The following is a 23,845-nucleotide window of genomic DNA, read 5'->3' as shown; positions in this document are numbered from 1 at the left end:
CCATTAAGGAAAGGTCCACAGGGCAGAGAGATCAGCTTTTCTTCGGGATTTGCATATGCGCCTCAAGGCCTGAGCTCCGCCCTTCCCCTTTCTGTGTTCACCAGAACTCCAAAAATCCTCTGCTTTTATTTTGGAGTTTTTCGTGTTATTTTTTTCTTTTTTCTATGCCTGTCTCCTCTCTGCTGGGCTGGCAGCTCTCAGATTCTCTGGTGTCTGGTCTCAGTCTATCTATGGTTGGAGTCTGGATCAGTAGAATGAGTTTCCGAGAAGGGCTACCACTGCAGTTCTCCCTTCTCCTTCCCGGAGCTGGCAGCCCCTCCTCCCACGGGATTGAGCCTGACAGGGAGGGGCGCGGGTCCCCTGGCCGCAAAAACTTACAGATTTCGCTGATCTCAGCAGTTCCACGTTTTCATGAGTGTTGTATGAAGTATGCCCAAAGACAGATTGCTCTGTGGTGTCCAGTCCACGCAGTTCCTGGCTTTTTACCTACTTTCCTGGAGGAGTAACTAAAACTTACAGCTCACCAGTCTGCCATCTTGCCTGCATTGCATTTAAAGTCTGTTTTATCTGCTAGTATAGATACTCTTTTTTTTTTTTTTTTTTTTTTTTTTTTGGTTATGCTTGCATGGAATATCTTTTTCCTTCCATTCACTTTCAACGTATTTGTATCTTTGGGTCTAAAGTGAGTCTCTTGTATGTAGCATACAGATGGATTGTATTTTTTTGTCCATTCTGCAAATCTATGTCTTTTTATTGGGGAGTTTAATCCATTAACATCCAATGTTATTACTCTAAAAGCTGTCCTTGCTTCATCCTTTTTATCCCTTGGCTTTTATTTGTCAGATCTATTATTTTCCTCTCTTTTCATCCTTTGGTTATCATTACTGGTAATCATCTATTTTCTCTGCCAAGTCTCTCTTTTGTCTTTCATTTTTCAGCCAACACAATTTCCTTTAGCATTTCTTGCAAGGAGGCCTCTTCTTAAATTCTATTAGATTTGTTTATCTGTGAAGATTTTAAATTCACCATCACTTCTAAAGGACAGCTTTGCTGGACAATAATTCCTGGCTGGCAATTTTCCTTCTTGAAAATATTAAGTATATATCATACCACTACCTTCTTGCCTCCATGGTGCCCTACGAGTTGTCTGTGTTTAGTCTTATGTGACTTCCCTTTAAGTTGTGAATCAGTTTTCTCTTTTTAATTTCAAAACAGCATTTTTATTATACAAAAATGTAAAAATCCAGCAAAACCAGAAATATGGATATATTTTTCAGGGCTTTCACATTTGTTGCTTTTTATTTGCAATCTCTTTTTCAACACAACTTACAACCTCATCCTCATTTCCAGTCTGATTATACAAGTGCCAAGTGGCAGAAAGGTCTGGAATAAATACCTCTAAAGAGAGAAAAAAAAGACAAAGCTGTGAAGCTAAATGCATGCAAAAGTTTCTTTGGAGGTGGGGGAAAGTGTCTTAGAAATAAAATAGAGTAAGACAAAGTAACTGTAAGGTGGTAGCTGAAGTTCTTTCAGTCATCCTTGTCCTCTGCTCCATGTTTAAGGATGCATGTGAACTCAATGTAGTTAAAAGTCCCCATTTTGTTGATCAGCACTTCTCAGTACAGCTCATCTACTTCCTCATCTGTAAACCAATCCCCGATGGCTGTCAGCAGCTCTCTCAGGTAATCCTTCTGGGTGGTGCCTGTTGCTTCTTCATCAAAGCACGCAAAAGCATTTTGGATGACATCCTCTGGGTCTGTGCCATTTAACTTCTCACCAAACACAGTGAGGAACATGGTAAAATGTATGGACCCTGGAACCTCATTCATCATAGCCTCAAGGTATGCACCCGCTGGATTCTTTCCCAGAGAAGCAAGCATGTCATGCAAATCTTCCTTGCTGATGAAACCATTTTGGTTCTGACCAATCATGTTGAAGGCCTCTCTGAACTCCTGAATCTGTGACTGGTCAAACATGGGAAACACACTGGATACTGCACTCTGAGGGTGGTTCTTGGTGGTCTTGAGTTTTGCCTTTCTGCTTGACATGGTGGCTGCTTATTTCCATTTCAGAGTCTGGAACCAGGATGCCCTGCATGAGTCCACTGTCGGTGGTGACCAAGGTGGGGGGAGCTCCCAGGACTCTGGTCCCGGGGGCAGGCCGAAAGTCATGGTGGATCCAACTCAGTGCAAGAGGAATGCTGCTAGTTTTCTCACTCAAGACTGAATGATACCGGGTATGCCCACTGAGGAACCGGGCTGCATGGACCGAGTGAACGAAGCATGGGTTTTAGTTTCTATAGTTTTACTTTATTTGATGATTGGCACCCTGTTTCCCCCTACCCCCAGGATTGTCCTGGTGGCGGATATTGCAGCCCTTCCATGAATCACTTTTCTCTTAGTGCTCTCAAGAATCTCTTCAGCATTAGACAGTCTAATTACTAAGTGTATGGAGTGCATTTATTTGGATTTATTTGATTCTATTTGGAGTTCAATGAGAATCTTTGATTTTCATATTTAAGTCTTTTATAAGAGTAGGGAAGTTTTCCCCAATTATCATTGACCTGAAATAATCACCCTAGACCTTTACTCTTCACTTCTTCTGGGACACCAATGATTCTTGTATTTGTGTGCTTTGTGTTGGCCATCATTTCCTGAGATCCAATTCAATTTTTCCCATCTTTTTCATCATTTGTTCTTTTGCTCATTCAAATTCAGGTGCTCTGTTTTCCCATTTGCTGATTCTTTCTTTTGCCTGCTCAAATGCTGTTGTGTGTCTCTAGCACATTTTTAAGTCGATCTACAGTATCTTTCAATTTTTAAGATTTGCTGTGTTTCTATTTATTCTTTCTAATTCTTGTTTATACTCATCTAGCATTTTCCTAACAGACTTTTTCTCTTTAGCCAGCTCATTGAAATTCTTTCAAAGATTTGTTTGAACGTCTTTGATTAGTTGTTCCAAATTCTACCTTATCTGGTTTTTTATTTTGATCATTTGGCTTGGCCATATCTTCTTTCTTCACATGGTGTGTGATTTTGATGTTGGTTTCTTGGTATTTGATTTTCTTGATAAAGTTATTTTGTAAGTTGGTGGAAACACATTAATGTCAGGTTAGGTGTGAGGCAAGGAACAACTCTCTGGCAAGGATTCAGGATCAGCCTTGATCATGAACATGTACCTTTCTCTCTCAGTCTCCTTCTTCCATGGACAAGGCCAAGAATCCCAGAAGTGATTTCTCAGTACAAAGGGGCCAGTTCTGCTATTACCCTGAGAAATGCAGTTTCTGCATGTGGTGGCATCTTCTGGTATCAGAAGATCAAAATCCCAGTGGAGGAAGCTAATTTTATTTGTCCTATAATCCATGTTTCTTTACCATTCTCCATACTGGTGGGAAAAGATTTTGCATTCTTCATCCACAGAAACTGGAAATTCTTCCTTTAGAGTCAGGCTGGGTATTTTTAAAGGAAAGCTGTCCCACAGATGAGATTCAAATTGTTTCTGAGAGTCTCCAAGATGGAGGAAGGATATGACTTCCAGTTGCTGAGAAAGACACAAGGAAACATGGTAGCGTGATGATAATTAAAAAAATGGAAAAGTCACCTCACCCAGTCTTGAGGAAGAAGAGTCTGCAAAAAATATATCAGTAATGAAGTTTTATATACAAAATGAAATGCACGAATTGTGGAAGAAAAAAAGTTGCGTTCCATTAAATAATTTCAAAAAACCCTCTCTTCTTCAAAAGACAGTGTAAAAAAATGATAAGATAACTCACAGACTGGGAGGAAATATATTAAAAACACTTATGTGATAAAGAATTTGTATCCTAAATATCCAAGGAAACTTAAAACTCAACAATAAGGAACAAACAACACAATTAAAAAATCAGTGAAAGGTCTGAACAGACACTTCCCCCAAGATCATATCCATGTGGAAAATAAGTGTATGAAAAAATTCTCATCATGTCATTGGTGAAATGCAAATTTTTAAAAATGAGATACCAGTATACTCCTAATTGAATGGAAATCCCCAAAACTGTCAAATCCAAATGCTGGCAAGGATGTGGAGACCAGGAACTCTCATTCCCTGCTGGTGGGAATGCAAAATAGTAAGCCACTTTGAAAGACTGTCTTGCTAAACATAGGCCAACCACACTACCCAACATGTGTGCTCCTCACTTTTTACCCAAAATGAGTGGAAATCTTATGTCCATATGAAAATCTGCACAAAAAAGTTTGTAAAAGCATATTGATAATTGCCCAAAATGGGAAGTAATGGATATGCCCCTCAACGCATGCATGGATAATCAATCTATGGTACGTCCTTAAAATAGAGCATTAAACAGTGATAAAGGAACAGAAAAAACAGCCCTTCAGTTCCTCTTTAGTTCCTCCTCTTCCTTTCTCAGACAGCCATAGCCATGCCCAGGAAGTAGGTGGCAGCAGCAGCCACGGAGGAGCTGAGATAAGGCAAAGGAATGGCCTGGAGTAGGTCCTAGAAGCATGAGCAGTCCACATGCTGCAGAAACAGGAGTAGAGGTGACAGCCAAGTTGACTGGGCTGGTCAGGGACTCGAGGCCACAGCAGAGAAAAGGTGGGTGGCTTGGCTCTGCTCATCACTGAGCCTGAGCACACCAAGGTGTGCATCACATTGAAGGGTCTAAGTGTCAGGGGCAGCTTTTGATATTTGGGACAACCAACCGGGACTTGACTGGTTGAAAAGTGGTGCCACATAAACAAGCTGCTCACTGCAATCTTGGTCAGAATTTTTGGGGACCCCACAGATATGGGTTACTTGTGGGGATCCAGGTGCACACAGTGCTTTTGGATTTGTTTGCTGCCCAGTCTCCTCATCAGCACACAGGGGAAATTGTTGAACTGGGTTTGAAATGAGAAGGGCCACCTGGATCATGCTGATACCGAGAGATGAAGCCCCCACAAATCCTCCAGAATCTCAGATACAAGGTGTTTCCAGGAAAAGACCCTGACTTTGACAGAAAGGGCTTCAAATTTTCAATTGGAGAGAAAAAGTTGGGGCATCTGGGCCTCAGAAATCAAACAGATGCCAACCTAGACCTGCACAGATAATGTACAGGGGCCGGCCAATTACAAAAACGGCTTCTGGGTCTGAAGTCAGAATGACAGTGGACTGCAAACGAAACCTCTATTTCCTTTGGAGGCCTGAATATGGGACACAAATCTCATAGGAAGTTCATCATGCAGGTGCAGGAAATAGAATAGGATTGCAATGGTTCCCACTGAGTAGCCATCTTCAACCAGGAGACAAAAGATGATCAAATTTTTCCAGTCCCAATTGGAGTGCAGAATGTGGCCACTGGTCCCAATCACACACAAGTGCTTTACCCCAGACATTATGTCTTATCCTGGGTGTTTGGTAACTATGGATGGCTGGGCCACACAGAGGAGAAGGCAGAGATGGACCCAGATCTGGTGAATTTGACTTTGCTGGTCCTGGGGAAGCCCAAGTCTATGCGGGCTACACCTACCACAGGCAGTCAGTGAAGTGGTGTGTGGGAGGGGTCCATTTCCATGGGGAGCCATGAACATCTCTCACGAGTCCACCATGTTCCTAAAAGTAAGGCAGCTCATTTGTGCTGGAAAATTCAACAGCTTGCTGTGGGAAGAGCAGAATTCAGGCTGTGAATGAGGGCACAATCAGCTGGGCCCTCTCCAACATTTGGGGAGCCGGGCTAGAGATCACAACCCCAACTTGGCCATCACAGCCCAAGGGGGGATGACACCCAACAGCATTTTCACAGAGCAGGCTGCCATGGGCTACTCACACTCCTTGGTGACAGCGAGAGATGAAAATGAAACTGAGAAGGAGAACATCAAAAAATGCCAGAGTAGAACCCTCAAATCCTCTGATTCTCCCTCCCAGAGTCTTCCTCTAACCCCACACCTCAGCATTTGTCATGTCCATGTGTATGGTGTGGGAAGTGAGACAAGGAGCTTTAAAAAAGCAAATGTCCACTGAGCATCCATGTTTGTTAAGACTCCCCTAGGTTCCATTATATAAATGGCACAACCTTCACTACCTTTTAAAGAGTCTTTTATAGACAACTAACGTTAGAGAGCCAGAGAACACCTATGCCCAGGGAAAGGGAGCCCCAAAGACCGGGTGCTATCTCTGACTGACAAACGAAACTGGGAGGCTGTGGACTTTCTCAGAAACGGGGCTTTTTTTCCCTTTTTCTCTCTCTAAACCTGAGTAGTTCAGTGGAGAAAGCCTTAGCCATTTTCAGTTTGCAGCTCTGTGATCCAGAAAAGGGTGGATTTAACAAAGTCACAGAGTCAGAGAGACAAAGGGGTAATTCAAATGCAGAAGATAGTCCCTACGAGCTGTATCTTCCTTAAGAGGAAGGAGGTGGGGCCCAACTCAGATCCCAGGGCCTGGAGGAAACAATCAAAACAACCTAAGCAGAGAATTATAGGGGCCACACTTCCTTATACCAGTTGGGAGCAACAGGCTGACAGGCACCACTGATGGGCAGGTTAGGAAAAGAACAGTGGCTGGAGACTTCACAGAGAAGTCTGTCAATCTTCTAAGACATACCTCATGGAAACTAGACACTGAATCTAGCTCCATTTTGAGACATGATCCAGTTCTGGTTTGGGAAAATAGGATTGGGGTAACCAGGGAAACCAGATGCCTAGACAATAGAAAACTACACACTATCCTAAGAAAATTGAAGACATGGCCCAGGCAAAGGAAGAAACTTACACCTCAATTAAGATGCAGTTGAGAATACTTTTCTCTTTAATGAAACAATCAAAGATTTTCAAAGAACTATGCTAAATCAATTCAAAAACCAAGTCAATGAGTTCAGAGAAGATATGGCAAAACAGATGAAGAATATAAAAAGAAACTGGCTGAACTCATCAGGCAGAAATCAAAAGTTTGAAAAAACAACTGGCAGAATCTGTGGAAATGAAAGGCACAACACAAGAGATGAAAGGCACAATGAAACATACAACAGCAGATTTCAACAGGCAGAAGAAAACACTCAGGAACTGGAGAAGAAAATACGTGAAATCCCAGCCACTAAAGAACAGATAGGGAAAAGAATGGAAAAATGAGAGCAACGTCTCAGGGAACTGAAGGACAATATGAAGCACATGAATGTATGTACCATGGGTGTCCCAGAAGGAGAAGAGAAGGGAAAAGTGGGAGAAGCAATAATAAAGGAAACAATCAATGAAACTTTCCCATCTCTTATGAAAGATACAAAATTACAGATCCATGAAGCACAGCATACCCCAAACCAAATAAATCTGAATACACCAACATCAAGACACTCAATAATCAGATTAGCAAACGTAAAAGACAAAGAAAGAATCCTGAAAACAGCAAGAGAAAAGTGATTCATCACATACAAAGGAAACTTGGTAAGACTTTGCGGACTTCTCAGTAGAAACCATGGAGGCAAGAAGGAAGTGGTGTGTTATAGTTAAGATACTGAAAAAGAAAAGCCACCAATCAAGAATCTTATATCCAGGAAAACTGTTTTTCAAATATGAGGGAGAGTTTAAAATACTCTCTAAGAAACAGGCAATGAGAGAGTTTGTGAGCAAGATATCTGCTCTACAGGAAATACTAAAGGGAGCACTACAGATTAATAGGAAAAGACAGGAGTGACAGGTTTGGAACACAATTTTGGGTGATGGTAGCACAACAATGTAAGTACAATGAGCAAAGATGACTGTGAGTATGGTTGAAAATGGAAGGTTAGGAGCATCTCGGACACCAGGAGGAAAGAGGAAGGATAAAGACTGGGATTGTGTAGCCCAGTGAGACCTAGAATTATCAACAATTGTGCTAAAATGTACAAATATGTTTTTACATAAAGGAGAACAAATGAATGTCAACCTTGCAAGGTGTTAAACATGGGGTGGTAATGGGGAAAAAATACAGTCAATGCCAACTGGAGACTACAGTTATAGAAACATTGTAATATGCTTCCTTTAATGTAACAACGACACCATGCCAAAGCCTAATGCCTGTAAGAGTGGGATATAAGGTAGGGATATGGGACTCTTGGCACTGGTGATGTCTGACTCTATTTTTGTACTTCAGTCTTACTCTATCTTTCCTTTTCTTGCTTTTTCGCTGTCATTTTTTTTCTTTCTTTCTCTTTTGTCTCTTTACCTTCCTTGACTCTTCCTCCTTCTTTGTGGAGGAAATGGAGATGTCCTTATATAGATATTGGTGATGGCTGTGAATGCGCACATACGTGATTTTACAGGAAAGCATTGAGTGTTCACTTAGGATGGAATGTATGGTGGGGAAACAAAACCATCTTTAAAAACACAGGTTGATGAAGAAAACTTGAGGGCACTATATTGAGTGAAATGTCAGACACAGGAGGACAAATATTGCATAGTCTCACTGACATGAACTAATTATTACATGTAAACTCAAAGACATGTAATACAAGTTACGAGGACATAGATCAAGGCTAAAAATGGGGAGCAGTTGCTTATTATGAGCAGAATGTTTAACTAAGTTGAACTTAAGTGTTTGGAAATGGACACAGGTGACAGTAGCATATTATTGTGAGAATAACTAACAGTGCTATGTGGTGAGTGAATGTGGTGGAAAGGGGAAGCCTGGAGTCACATATGTCACCAGAAGGAAAGTTGGAGGGTAAAATATGGGAATGTATAAAACAGTGAATCCTGTGGTGGACAATGTCCACGAATAACTGTACAAATGTCAGAAATCTCTTTCATGAACTAGAACAAATATATGACACTGTAAGTAGAAGTTAATAATAGAGGGGTATATAGGGAAAAATACACATATTGCCAACTATGCAGTACAGTTAGTAGTATTTTAACATTCTTTCATCAACAGTAGCATACTATACCAATACTACGAGTCAGTAATGGAGGGGGGATGGTTAGGGGTATGGGAGGATTTGAGCTTTCTTTTTTGTTTCTATTTATTTTCTGGAGTAATGAAAATGTTCTAAAAATTGAAAAAAAAATTAACTTTGGTGATGGATGCACAGCTGCATGATGGTTTTGTAGGCAACTCTGCACACTTTGGATGATTGTATGGTATGTGAACAATCTCAATAAAATTGAGAAAAAAAAAAACTAATGTTCACCAAAGGTGAATTTTTGTTAGACTCCCTGAGGTTCCATATTATAAACAGCACAACCTTCACTACCTTTTCCTGTATGCTTTTCAAAGTGTTTTTTTTTTTCTTAATAGTTATCTAAAATACTTAGTTGTGAAAAAAAAAGTGATCAAAACATATGAGCTATTGAGACATGAAAAAGCATGGAGAATCATTAAATGCATATTACTCATTGAAGGAAGTCAGTCTACAAAAGCCTACATTCTCTCTAATTCCTACTACATGACATTCTGGAAGGGGCAATACTACGGTAACAGGTAAAACTTCAGTGGTTGCCAAGGTTTAAAGGGGAGTGAGGGAACGGTGAACTGGTGAAACACTTGGCATTTTTAGGTGATTGAAACTATTCTGTAAGATACTATAATGGATACATGAACTTAGGGATTTGTCAAAACTCATAGAACTACACAACAGAAAGAGAAACCCTAGTAAAAACTGTGCATTTTGATTGATAAAAATGCATCAATATTGATTCATCAACTGTAAAAAGTGTACCACACTAATGCAAAGCATTAATAAAAAGAGAACCTTGTGAAGAGGCTGTAGAAAAGAATATGAGAACTGTATTTTCTGAATAGTTTCTCCATAAACCTAGGAGGGATTTAAAAAAATAGTGTCGGGGCGGCCCCGGCGGCTGCGTACTGGCTGTGGGATTGTGAGTGGAACCCCAGCGAGCGGCTGCGGCGGGGCTGTGAGCAGCAGCCAGGGGGAGGCGGGGGCGGCGGCTAGTCTGTGAGGAGCTGGGACGAGCTGAGCCGAGGAGGAGCACCTGCGGGCACGGGTGGCAACCCCACCATGGTGATTCGCAAGAAGAGCACCAAGAATCCCCCAGTGCTGAGCCATGAATTCATCCCGCAGAATCACGCAGACATTGTCTCCTATGTGGCGATGGTCTTCTTGCTGGGACTCATGTTCAAGATAGCAGCAAAAGCATGTATCATTTTTGTTACTCTTCAGTACAATGTTATCCTCCCAGCAACAAAAGAACAAGCTACTGAAGCAGCATCCCTTTATTACTATGGTATCAAAGATTTTGCTACAGTTTTCTTCTATATGCTAATGGCAATAATTATTCATGCCATAATTCAAGAGTATGTGTTGGATAAAATTAACCGGCGAATGCACTTCTCCAAAACAAAACACAGCAAGTTTAATGAATCTGGTCAGCTTAGTGCATTCTACCTTTTTTCTTGTATTTGGGGCACATTCATTCCATTCTCTGAAAACTACATTTCAGACCCAACTATCTTGTGGCGGGCCTATCCCCATACCCTGATGACATTTCAAATGAAGTTTTTCTTCATATCACAGTTGGCTTACTGGTTTCATGCTTTTCCAGAACTCTACTTCCAGAAAACCAAAAAAGAAGATATTCCACATCAGCTTGTCTATATTGGTCTTTACCTCTTTCACATTGCTGGAGCTTATCTTTTGAATTTGAATCATCTTGGACTCGTTCTTTTGGTGCTGCATTATTTTGTTGAATTTCTTTTCCACATTTCCCACCTGTTTTATTTTAGTGATGAAAAGTATCAGAAAGGGTTTTCTCTGTGGTCAGTTCTGTTTGTTTTGGGACGACTTCTGACTTTAATTCTTTCGGTACTCACTGTTGGCTTTGGCCTTGCAAGAGCAGAGAATCAGAAGCTGGATTTCAGTACTGGAAACTTCAGTGTGTTGGCTGATAGAATTGCTATTCTGTCATCCATTTGCACTACTCAAGCATTCATGATGTGGAAATTCATTAATTTCCAGCTTCGGAGGTGGAAGGAACATTCTAGTTTTCAGGCACCAACTGTGAAGAAGAAACCAACGGTGACTAAAGGCAGGTCTTCTAGAAAAGGAACAGAAAATGGTGTGAATGGAACAGTAACTTCAAATAGAGCAGACTCTCCCCATAATAAAAAAGAGAAATCTTCATAATGAGTTACAAGTTTATTGATTGATGTCCCCAAAGAAATCTGCTTTTTACTATGATATCTTTAAACACTAGAGATTGTTCTGTTCTTGAAAATACAGTTTGTGCTCTTTGATCCTTGCTATTGTACTGTTTCATGCATTTTTTTAAAGGGCATTTGAGGGGAGAATGATTATTATGAATGAAAAAAATATTTTAGCTTAGACTAAGCTACCTGCCTTCAAAATAGTTTAGGGACCACCACCATATTTTGTTTTGTTTTGTTTTGTTTTTATCTTTGATCATTTTTCTAATGATTTGGAGAGATAACTATTTACAAAAATTCTACGTATCAGTGCTACACTTCCTTGCTCTTACCAATTTTTTATATTAGCAAGGTGGCCTGTTTCAACAGGGTCATATTTTTTAAGTTCTCTTTCAGGGCAAAATTGATGTACTACGAACTTCAAAGTCCGACTTTATGTTTTCAGTGTTCTCTAATTTTTAGGAGTTTTTGTAGCATTTACACCTGGAAACAAGATTTGTAAAATCACCAAAATAATTGTGTGCTTTATTTTATAGGTAGTGGTTGTTAGTGTAACATCCCAGATTAAAAAAAAAAAAAAAAGTACTAATGGTTACAACATGGAGATTTATTACCATATATATTATAAATCAAAATATATTAACATAAAAGTACTTAAGTAAAATCTTCCTTGTGCATTTTAAACACTTGTAAACTGGAAATCAGAAAATTAAATATTTACTATAAAGAGGAAAATCTGACATTTAGCCCTTTTTGATATGTTTATTATATTGATTCTTAATGGGGCTGGTCATAAGTTTGATGTGCACAGCATCTTAGAAAAGTGTTGTTTAACCTGCAAACCCTTTTGACAAATAATGCCTATTTGATTTATATCTATAAAAAGATTGTCAGGTAAATTATACATGGAAAACATTTAATGCACTAATCTTACATTGAAAATTCAGGTGGACAAATAGTCTTTATAAAAGACAGTGCTTTGTGTTAAAACTATAGCTTTGGTCCCATCTTTAATTGAGAAACATTTACCTGTATAAAAACATATTTTTGGATAAATATATATATATATATATTTGTATCTCTACAGAAAGGCTCTAAAAAGCATTTAAGTAAAATATTTGGTTCCCTTTTCTATAATTATCCTTTAAAATCCTCATAGCTATACTTGATTTTTCTTCGTCTTTACAGTACATATATTGCTCCTTTTGGTGTTTACATATTGTTTCCCATTTCTGACTTCTGTAACCAGCTGAAGTTTGTGCCATTTTTAGTGTAAAAGTTGCAGATCTGTTAAGTCTGCTGTTTAAGTTGCCATGGTGCTAGAAAGTTTTGCTTTCTGTTTCCAGCTGTTTACCTACAAGTGGTAGCTCTCTGTTGCATTATGCAGTTTCAGTGGAACCAAATTTTTGCCATTAAAAACTGGTATCACATTGAACTATACATTGAGAAATCAATCAAAATAAAAATTTTTACTTTCAAAAAAAATAGTGTCTATTTTCAGAAACAAGAATATCAGTTATAGTGAGCTGGGGTAGGTGTAGGGAGTGAGAAGTTAGTACATAACTGGTAGAGAGTATCCGTTTGGTGTGAGGAAAAAATCTGGGTATGAATGGCAGTGACAACGGTAGGAATGTAACTGACACCACTGAACTGTATATTTGAAAATGGTCTAAATGGAAAATTTTAGGTTGCATATATGTTACCAGAACAAAAAATTTTAAAAATCATAAAACTCTACAACACAAGCAGTGAATTCCAATGTACTATGTTCTACTGTTAACAGTATGATTATAAGAATACTCTAACAATTGCACTACACTAAACCAAACAGTTAATAATAGGGAAAATGAGTGTGTGGGACGGATATAAGGGAACTCTCCATTTTATGCGTGATTTTTCTGTAAACCCTCAACTTCTCTAATAAATTATTACAGAAGAAGGTAGTCTATTAAGAAAGCAAAGTAACATGCAACCTTAATTCGACAAAGGAAGAAAAAATAAATAACCGTGTTGTAATACTTACGGTTCTTTAGGGAAACAGAACCAACAGGAGATATCCGTAAATAAAAGATTTTATAAAAGTGTCTCACACAACTGTGGGGATGCACAAGGCCAGATTCTGTAGGGCAGGCAGTGAAGTGTCAACTCTGATGAAGGTGTTTGATGAACTCCCCAAGAGACCCTGGCTAGGAGTGAAGGTTCTCTCTCTTCTTCCTCAAAAGTCTTCAACTGACCAGATTAAGTCCAGCTGATTAAATTCTCTCATTGTGGAAGACAAGCCCTCCAGTGACGTAACCAGTCACAGAAGCAGTCAACTGACTGATGATTTAATAAACCAGTTTTCTGGTTTATTAACCAGCCACAAAAGTCCTTGCAGAAATGCTTACACCAGTGTTGTTTGCCTTTTTTGACGAGACACCTGGGCACTATCACCTGACAAATTTAACACATTAACCTAACCATCACACATGTCATTGCCACAGAAAAACTACTTGACAAAAAACAATACCTTTTCATGACTGAAAATCAAAAAGACGAGCCAACAAAACTAGGACACATAGCTAACATCATACTCAAGGATGAAAGACAAACTTTTCTCAACAGGCTGAGGAATAAATCAGAGAAGGCTGCCTTTGTGATTGATATTCACCATTGTCATGGATATCCAAGACAGGACAATGACTCAAGAAGAGGAAAGAAAAGGCATCCAAATTGGAAAGGAAGAAGTAAATCACTATTACAAAATGGCATGATTTATCTATGAAAATTCTCGAAAATTCACAAATACACTGTTAAAGCTAATAAAGGATGTTAACAGAATTACACAAAATTGATTGTATTTCTATACTCTTACAACCCATATTTGAAAAAAGAAAGTGATAAAATAATTTCTTTTACAAACCACAAAAAGGAAGAAAATACTTAGGAAGAAATATTACCAAGGAGGTACAACATTTGTAACTTGAAATCTACTGAACACTGCTGAAACACATTAAAGGAGGGGGGGGCTGATAAGACATTTTGGGAATCTAACATTAATGAAAACTTATTTAAACCCATTTCTGGTTAACGAGAATAAACATTGCAAGCATGCCAATTGAGAAGAACAAAATTGTAAAATTAAATTTTTTGATAAGTTCATTTTCATCAAACTCAAAAGAAAAATTAAAATAAATTTTTTATATATTTCAATTAAAGTTTTAAAATTAAAATGTTTTATTTTAAATTACACATAGATCTCAATTTTCCAATAATTCCAAGTATTTTAGTGTTGCAGGAAAAATTGCCCATTAAAAACTAATAAAAGCATGTAAACAGGGGCACACATTTTCCCTTTCTCCTTGGCTTCATTGTGGGTCAACTTACCCAATTGGATGCTCCCATCATTTTGCACATTTGCAATAGGATTGTATGTATTTTCCCACTCTCTGAATCATTCAGAATTTTTCACCAGATCAATCCTGAATCAGTAAAACATGTTGCAGCATGTCAAAATTTCCAGCCATGAAAGCCCTCAATGAATGACAATTTGCCTGAGTCTTGCTAAATTATTCCATGAGAAACTCAAAAAGAAAGTAAATGGGTCAAGGGGTGAAAATGAAATGTTCTGTGCTACCTGTTTAAGAAAAATCACTTCATTTCAAATTTGGGTACGGCAAATCCCCAGCTCAACATCAGGGATCAGTACGAGTATGCTTACTCACTGTGCCCACTGCCCAAATTCTCCCAGAGCCATGGGCCTCTCCATGTCACTCCCGGGGGAAGAATATCTTGTCTTCAATGTGGACACAGCATTACAGCCCACAGGGCCCAACACGGGGGCCTCTGCAACATAGAGAGTCATTCTGTCAAGAAAAAAAACAAAGGAAATAAAGAAACAGGTCAGTCACCCTCTCCTGACCCAGTGGTGCAGCACAGGAAGCTTGGTGCCGAAGGTTTAGCTGTGGAAATCCAACCGCCTACATGGCCCTCCCTGAATCATTGAAATTACACTTTTATATTAAGTGCCACAAATTTGGAAGTTTGAGAAAAAGGTACTTTCAAGAGCCTTGATAAGAATGCCATGGAGATAGATGCAAAGCGCTAAATCAACATAGAAAAGCCAATTGATTTCCCCTTCCCAGAAATGAAAAATTAAGTAAAAAACAAACAAACAAATGCATTTAGGAGAGCAAACACATGCAGTGAGTTCTACTGGATCTCCAGGTCACCAGTCCTATGGGGCATCTCCACGTCACTCCCAGGGGAGGAATATCGTCTTCAATGTGGACACAGCATCACAGTCCACAGGGGCCGACAAACTAATATGTAAATATCTTAATCTTGTAAACTACAAAAAACTTAAGAGAAACCAAACAAAATGAAAATAAATTGAGCAATATTCCTTTTCCATGGTGGACTGACACCATATTTTTAAGATATCAATTCTTTCTAACTCGATCTCTACACTCAATGCAATCTCAATAAAAATCCCAGTAAGATATTTGGTAGATGCTGACAAACTGCCTTTACTCCTAGATACATGCACAAATTGCTTAAGAACAATGTTAAAGAACTCACATCTCCTGATTCCAATATCTTATGAAATATTATATAATTAAACCTGCATAAATAGAGTATGACCTTGGGGAAGCGGGGCAAGATGGCAGTATAGTTCGGTGTGGGACTTAGTCCACTACAGCAACTAGTAAATAGCCAGGAACAACTAGAAAAGTCTGGAACAAGTGATGGGGGACATCTGTGACTGGACAACATAGTATACGAGTCAAGAATGGGTTGAACGGCTGAGATTGCAGCATAGAACTGTAAGCAAAGGTCCCTAAACTGCAGAGCTTGTGCCTCTCCCCATGGGCATGGCAAGCTGAGTTGCAAAACTTCACTGTGGGAAAAAGAAGCAGTCCCTGCCAGGAGAAAGAGAATGTAGCTCAACCAAGTTCCAATCATGGTTTTAATTAGAAATCTGGACTATTGAATACATGCTATGAGCACAGACAAACCTGGAGCAAGCAGGAAAGGAACCCAGAGATTAATCATGGCAGAGAAAAGGCAAGGCTGATGGAAAAATTAAATAAAAACAGAGGCTTTTGGAGTCTGCTGAGCTCAGAATATTGGAAAAGGGTTGTGTCCCAAGAAAAGGGGCACACAGAAATGGGTATCAACTCTGATCTTCACATGGTGAACTGGAAGGCTGGGGACTGGCTCTGAAAAAGGGACTTCTTGCTTTGCTCTTTCTTATTCTGTCATTCTAAGTGGCTCATTAGACAAAGCCTCAGGCATTTTCAATTGTCATCACTGATGGAGGCAGGGATGTAGTCAAGATGGTCAGTGAGTCAAAAGAAAATCTCAAGTGTAGGAGAAAATTCCCTAAATGGCTTATCTTCTCTAAGGAAAGGTGGGAGGATTCAGAACCCAGGGCCTTGAGGGGAAAAAAAACAGAAACAGCTTAAGCTTGGCTTCTGAAACCCTCAGTCCCTGGATGGAGCAGGGGCCACTGAGAATTAAATACACCACACATCTTTAGGCCTCTGGGGAGCTGTGGAAAAACAAGCACAACCTGTTGGGCAGGAAAGGAAATGCAGTGTCTAGAGGCCTCACAGGAAAGTCTGACAATCTTCTGGGTCTCACACTCAGGAAAACCTTATAATTAAAACATCCTCCTTCTTATAATGGTGCCTAAGAGTCTCCTCCTGAGTGCCTCTTTGTTGCTCAGGTGTGGCCCTCTCTCTCTAGCTGGGCCAACTTGGCAGGTGAAATCACTGCCTTCCCTGCTATGTATGATCTGCCACCCAGGGGAGTGAATCTCCCAGGCAACATGGAATATGACTCCTGGGGAGGAATTTGGACCCTGCATCATGGGATGGAGAACATCTTGACCAAAAGGGGGATGTGAAAGGAAATGAAATAAGCTTCAGTGGCAGAGAGATTCCAAAAGGAGCCGAGAGGTCACCCTGGTGGGCACTCTTATGCACAATTTAGACAACCCTTTTTATGTTCTAATGAATTGGAATAGCTAGCAGTAAATACCTGAAACTATCAAACTACAACCAAGAACCCAGGAATCTTGAAGATGACTGTATAAAAATGTAGCTTATGAGGATTAACAATGTGATTAGGAAAACTATATGGACCACACTCCCCTTTGTCTAGTTTATGGATGGATGAGTAGAAAAATGGGGGAATAAAAAAAAAAGGCACCCAGTTTTCTTTTTTACTTTGTTTGTTTTCACTTTAATTTTTATTATTATTCTTGTGTGTGGTAAAGAAAATGTGAAAAATTAAATTTGGTGATGAATGCACAACTATATAATGGTATTGTAAACAACTGAATGCATGGTTTGTTTTGTATGACTGCATGGTATGTGAACATAGCTCAATGAAGTGAAAAAAAAAACAAAAAAAAAACTAATTGTCTTCCTTGAAGCCCAAGAGTGTGCTACTAGTCAAGAAACATGAAGAATCTTACTGGTCAGAAATGGAAGAGAAACTTTGTGAAGTTTATAGAAACATGAATCTCTCATATCAGCAGCACACCTTCTATGCGAAGATGGCTCAAGAAGTGAACAAAGAATTGGAAAGAACCACCTCCTCCTATTACAACCAAAATAAACACCATGAAAAGAAAGGTCAAGAAAGGTAGCTTGAAACAGTGGGCACTGAGAGAAAGTTCAGCAAACTAAGAAAGGAAAATGATTACAACAGGATCATACTGGCAAAGGTAGAGTTGCAGCTCCGTTAATTCTGTGGTGGCCCTTTTGCCACCTGGGCCAGTCTCCCCTGGTTGCCATCAACCATTTCCCTTTTCCTTAATGCACAGTAAAATTAAGTCCACTTTTTAATTGTACAGTGTGAGGAACAATGCTAGAGAATCCTGTTTAATAGAAACTTGCTGTACTGCTCTTGCCCCTGCCCAATAACAGTGTTTCCTGGTTGCCAGGCACTTGTTTGCATTGGGTATGGCACCCACCACACCTGATATGTAATACTATGGTTGTTCCTATTGTGTATTGTCAATATACTATCAGGAGGCAAAAACAGCAAAAATTTGTTCTGCCCATGTTGAAGAACATCAAAAAGACTGTGAGAAGACATACCTGATGACATCAGCCTACAAAGCCCTTGAGTACTCCATGGTAGAAGCCTATCCTCTGACACTGCAGACTCCATGTATGGCACTGCTCAATACAAATCTGAACCCAAGAAGAAATAGAAGACCTCAACCAACCAATCACAAGCAAAGAGATTCAATCACTCATCAAAAAGATTCTCACAAATAAATGCCCAGGGCCAGACGAGCACACAGGGGAATTCTACCAAACTTTCCGAAAAGAACTGACACCAATCTTAAACTCTTCCAAAACACTGAGGAAAATGGAACACTACCTAATGCATTTTATGAACTAACATCACTCTAATACCAAAACAGGTAAAGATGCTACAAGAAAGGAAAAATCCAAGCCAATGTCCCTAATGAATATAGATGCAAAAACTCTTAACAAAATACTTGCAACTCAAATCCAAACACAATTCAAACAATCATACACCACGATGAGGTGGGTTTCATTCCTGGCATGCAAGGATGTTTCAGCAGAAGAAAATCAATGTATTACAACACATTAACAAATCAAAAGGGGAAAATCAAATGATCATCTCAAGAGATGCTGAAAAAAACAGTGGACAAAATCCAACATCCCTTCTTGATAAAAGTACTTCAAACAATTGTAGGAAATTTCCTCAATATGATAAGAACATATATGTAAAGCCTACAGCCAGCATAGTACTCAATGGCGAGAGACTGAAAGCTCTGGAATCAGACAAGGATACCCACTGTCACCACTTGTCTTAGTTTGCTAATGCTGGAGAATGCAAAACACCAGAGATGGATAGGCTTTATAAAATGGGGGTTTATTTGGCTATACAGTTACAGTCTTAAGGCCATAAAGTGTCCAAGGATAACACATCAGTAATCGGGTTACCTTCACTGGAGGATGGGCAAATAGCGTCCGGAAAACCTCTGTTAGCTGGGAAGGCACATGGCTGGCGTCTGCTCCAAAGTTCTGGTTTCAAAATGGCTTCTCCCAGGACATTCCCTCTCTAGCAAGCTGCTCCTCTTCAAAACAACATCACTCACAGCTGCACTGCGTCCCCTCTCCTTGAGCCCAGCTCATTCATATGGCTCCACTGATCAAAGCCACCCCGAAGGGGTGGGGCCACACCTCCATGGGGAGTATCCCACCAGAGTCACCTCCCACAGCTGGGTGGGGCACTATCTCCATGCAAACAACCTAATCCAAACATTCCAACTTAATCCCCACTATTCTGTCTTGCCCCACAAGATCACAAAGATAATGGCATTTGGGGGACACAATACATTCAAACTGGCACATTCCACCCCCTGGACCCCAAAATGGACATTATCTTTCCAAATACAAAATACATTCATTTCATCACAATATCACAAAACTTAAACCATTTCAGTAACAAAAGTTAAGTACAAAATCCCATCAAAATCAAAATATAGGCATGGTCAGTCCTAAGGCATACTTTTCCTTAGCTTGGATCTGCGGACTTAGAACAAGTTATATGCTTCCAATATACAAAGGAGGGACATTCATAGGATAAACATTTCCATTGCCATAAGGAGAAACAGTAAGGAAAACAGGGTTAACAGGACCAAAACAGTTCTTAAAACCTGCAGGACAAACTCCATTAGATTTCAAGGTCTGAGAGTCATTAACAGAACAACGTTGCATCCTTGGGGCTTGAGAGAGCGGGAGTCTAACCCTTTCTAAGGGCCTTTGTGGCAGCCCTTTCCTCTCCAAACACTTAGGTGAGTGCTCCAACATACCCACACATTGGGGAGACCACCTTCTCGGCCCCACCCTCCTCAAACATCGGGGCAGCTCCCGGATTCCCTTCCATCTCCGGGGCACACGCTCAACCCCTTCAGAACAGTGTGGTGGCAGCCAGGCTCTCCCCAATTCCCTGGGAATGTGCTCCAACCTCTTTGGGACCTGAGGTGGCAAAACACTTCCAGAGCATCGAGGTGGAATGCCCGCCCTCGACCTCCGGGGCAAACTCTCCCTTTCCATGCGTGTGGGCTGCTCCGCTCTCCCAGCCCAAGGCCTCTTGACTCCAGACCTCAACCTCCATGGCTCTGTCTTTGAAGAAATTTTTCCTGCAATTTGTTCCTTGTCTGTCTCCTCCAGTCCAGACTGGCAGCAGCTCTGTCTATAAAGTGCTCGCAAAAATTCTGTTGGCTTTGCATGAAGCACACAGGGGTCAAAGCCATCAGACAACAGGAGTTTCCACAAATCCTTTCTGGATAATTCCATCTCCATTCTTGGCTTGTACTGAAATGGCGGCTGGGTTCCATGTTTGGTTACATCCTCACATTGGGCTGTAGCTTCTGGGATTCTACCCCCTGGAAGCTCATAATTTTCCAAGCCATCAGCTTCTGGTTTCTTTGAACCCAAGAGTTCAGTTCTAAGTTTATCTCTCTCTGCTTGCATTTTACGATAAGCTGCAAGGAGAAGCCAGGATACATCCTCCACATTAGTCTGGAGATCTCCTCAGCTAACTATTCCAGGTTGTTGCTTCCAGATTCTTCCTTCCATCTGACACCAGGACTCAATTTTGCCAAATTCTCTGCCACTTTAAAACAACGTTCGCCTTTCTTCCAGTTTGCAACAACACATTCATCATTTCTGTTCAAGGCCTCATCAGATTCCTCCTTGAATCTTGTGATCTTGTGGGGCAGACAGAATAGTGGGGATTAAGTTGGAATGTTTGGATTAGGTTGTTTGCATGGAGATGTGCCCCACCCAGCTGTGGGAGGTGACTCTGGTGGGATACTCCCATGGAGGTGTGGCCCCACCCCTTCGGGGTGGGCTTTGATCAGTGGAGCCATATGAATGAGCTGGCTCAAGGAGAGGGGACGCAGTGCAGCTGTGAGTGATGTTGTTTTGAAGAGGAGCAAGCTTGCTAGAGAGAAATGTCCTGGGAGAAGCCATTTTGAAACCAGAACTTTGGAGCAGACGCCAGCCATGTGCCTTCCCAGCTAACAGAGGTTTTCCGGACGCTATTTGCCATCCTCCAGTGAAGGTACCCGATTACTGATGTGTTACCTTGGACACTTTATGGCCTTAAGACTGTAACTGTATAGACAAATAAACCCCCTTTTTATAAAAGCCAGTCCATCTCTGGTGTTTTGCATTCCGCAGCATTAGCAAACTAGAACACCACTGTTATCCAACATTGTGCTAGAAGTGCTAGCCAGGGCAATCCACCAAGACAAAGAAATAAAAGGCATCCAAATTGGAAAGGAAGAAGTAAAAACTGTCATTATTTGCAGATAATATGATCTTATATCTGGACAACCCTGAGAAATTGATGACACAGCTACTACAGCTAATAAACAAATTTAGCAAAGTATCAGGATACAAGATTAATGCACATAAGTCACTAATGTTCCTATACACTAGAAATGACTGAACTGAAGAGACACTCAAGAAAAAGATACCATTTTCAATAGCTACTAAAAAAATCAAGTACCTGGGAATAAACTGAACCAAAGATGTAAAAGACCTATGCAATGAAAAATACATAACTCTACTAAAAGAAATAGAAGGGGACCTAAAAAGATGGAAAAATATTCCATGTTCATGGATAGGAAAGCTAAATGTCATTCAGATGTCAATTCTACCCAAACTTGTCTACAGATTCAATGCAATCCCTACCAAAATTCCAACAACCTACTTTTCAGACTTGGAAAAGCTAGTTATCAAATTTATCAGAAGGGGGAAAATGCCTTGAATTACCAAAACATTTTGAAAAAGAAAAAAAAAAAGCAGTAGCACTTACACACCCTGACTTTGAAGATTATAAAGCCACAGTAGTCAAAACAGCATGGTACTGTTACAAAGATAGACGTATTAATCAATGGAATCACACTGAGAATTCAGAGTTAAATCCCCAGATCTACAGCCAACTGATCTTTGATGAGGCCCCCAAAACCAGTGAACTGGGACCTAACAGTCTTTTCAACAAGTGGGGCTGGGAAAGCTGGATAACCATATCCAAAACAATGAAAGAGGACCCCTATTTCACACCCTACACAAACATTAACCCAAAATGGATTAAAGATCTCAAACTAAGAGACAGTACCATAAGACTCCTAGAAAATAATGTAGGGAAACATCTTCAGGGCCACTTCTTAGGAGGTCACTTCCTATATCTTACACCCAAAGCACTAGGAACAAAGGAAAAAAAAGATAAATGGGATCTCCCCAAACTTAAAAGCTTCTGTACCTCAAAGGAATCTGTCAAAAAGGAGAAGAGGCAGCCAACTCAAAGGGAAAAAATATTTGGAAACCAGTTTCTCACAAAAGACTGATATCTTGCATATACAAAGAAATCCTGCAACTCAATGACAATAGTACAGACTAGAGACAGCCCAATTATAAAATGGGCAAAAGACATGAAAGACCGTTCTCTGAAGAGGAAATACAAATGGCTAAAAATACATGAAAAAATATTCAGCTTCACTAGCTATTAGGGAGCTGCAAATTAAGACCACAATGAGATACCATTTCACACCAATTAGAATGGCCTCCATTAAACAAACAGGTAACTACAAATGCTGGAGAGGATGTGGAGAAACTGGAACTCTTATTCATTGTTGGTGGGGCTCTATAATTGTACAGCTACTCTGGAAGACAGTCTGGGGTTTCCTTAGAAAACTAGATAAAGAGTTACCCTTCGATCCAACAATCGCACTTTTTGATATATACCCGGAAGATCTGAAAGCAGTGACATGAACAGGTATCTGCACGCCAATGTTCATAGCAGCATTATTCACAATTGCCAAGAGATGGAAACAACCCAAATATCCTTCAACAGATGAGTGGATAAATAAAATGTGGTATATTCACACAATGGAATAGTATGCGGCAGTAAGAAGGAACAATGCCATGAAACATGACAACGTGGATGAACCCTGAAGACATAATGCTGAGTGAAATAACCCAGGCACAAAAAGAGAAATACTATAGGTTACCACTAACGTGAACACTGAAAAATGTAAAATAAATAGTTTACAATGTATAATGTAGGAGACCTAGTAATAGATAGCAATTAGTGAAGGGGGAATGATTAATAAGAACAGATAAGGTATTGAATGAAAATTTAATGTTCTGGGAATGCTCAGGAATGACCATGGTTTGTTAATTTCTGGTGGTATGGTAGGAACAAGTTCACAGAAATGTACTTATCTTAGGCTATCTGTTTTTCTTATTCCTTTCCTGGGTTACAGCCTGTATATTTTCTTGGCGTAGAATAGGAACATGTTGGAAGTAATGTAGTTTTTCTAGAATATTTGTTTTTTCTTATTCTTTTGTTTCGGTTTTGTTTGAAATGATTTTTTATTGTCTTTTTTTAATTTTTTTGACAAAGTTAAGTTTTAAAAAAAAACAATGAAAAAAATATGCAGAGGCCCCTTGAGAAACTGGGGGAAAATGCAGAGGTTTTGGGCTTCCTAACCTGGATGGTTGCTGATACTCTCATAAACATTGAGGAGTGGGGGTTTGATGTGCCGAACCCTCTATCATGGGACATGTCTTTAAGAAGCTGTTACTGCAAAGGAGAAGCTAGGCCTGCTTATACTTGTGCCTGAGAGCCTCTCCCTGAATCCCTCGTTGGTGCTCAGATGTGGCTCTCTCTCTCTAACTAAGCCACCTCAGAAGGT

The 23,845-nt window shown here is 40.0% G+C and overlaps 2 protein-coding genes and 1 pseudogene across 2 annotated transcripts; 2 read left to right on the top strand and 1 right to left on the bottom strand.

Moving 5' to 3' along the window:
• Window positions 1-1,522: 1,522 nt before the first annotated feature.
• Window positions 1,523-2,160, bottom strand: LOC119507176 (myosin regulatory light chain 12B-like). Its single transcript, XM_037800286.1, has one exon. It carries the CDS (start codon window positions 2,046-2,048, stop codon window positions 1,617-1,619), a length of 432 nt encoding a protein of 143 aa, XP_037656214.1. The 5' UTR covers window positions 2,049-2,160; the 3' UTR covers window positions 1,523-1,616.
• LOC119506908 lies at window positions 2,047-5,994 on the top strand (annotated as a pseudogene).
• Window positions 5,995-9,958: 3,964 nt separating this feature from the next.
• On the top strand, window positions 9,959-11,344 carry LOC119507167 (translocating chain-associated membrane protein 1-like). Its single transcript, XM_037800277.1, has one exon. It carries the CDS (start codon window positions 9,959-9,961, stop codon window positions 11,081-11,083), a length of 1,125 nt encoding a protein of 374 aa, XP_037656205.1. The 3' UTR covers window positions 11,084-11,344.
• The last annotated feature ends 12,501 nt before the right edge of the window (window positions 11,345-23,845 follow it).

Source organism: Choloepus didactylus, chromosome 12 (genome assembly GCF_015220235.1).
Source record: "Choloepus didactylus isolate mChoDid1 chromosome 12, mChoDid1.pri, whole genome shotgun sequence".
Classification (NCBI taxonomy): Eukaryota; Metazoa; Chordata; class Mammalia; order Pilosa; family Megalonychidae; genus Choloepus; species Choloepus didactylus.
The sequence above is the reverse complement of the archived record's forward strand: the minus strand, read 5'-3'. Positions and strand labels throughout refer to the sequence as shown.

What these genes read in the sequence shown, in the direction of transcription:
- LOC119507176 (XM_037800286.1), bottom strand. Translation starts at nt 2,048, where the DNA reads ATGTCAAGCAGAAAGGCAAAACTCAAGACCACCAAGAACCACCCTCAG.
- LOC119507167 (XM_037800277.1), top strand. Translation starts at nt 9,959, where the DNA reads ATGGTGATTCGCAAGAAGAGCACCAAGAATCCCCCAGTGCTGAGCCAT.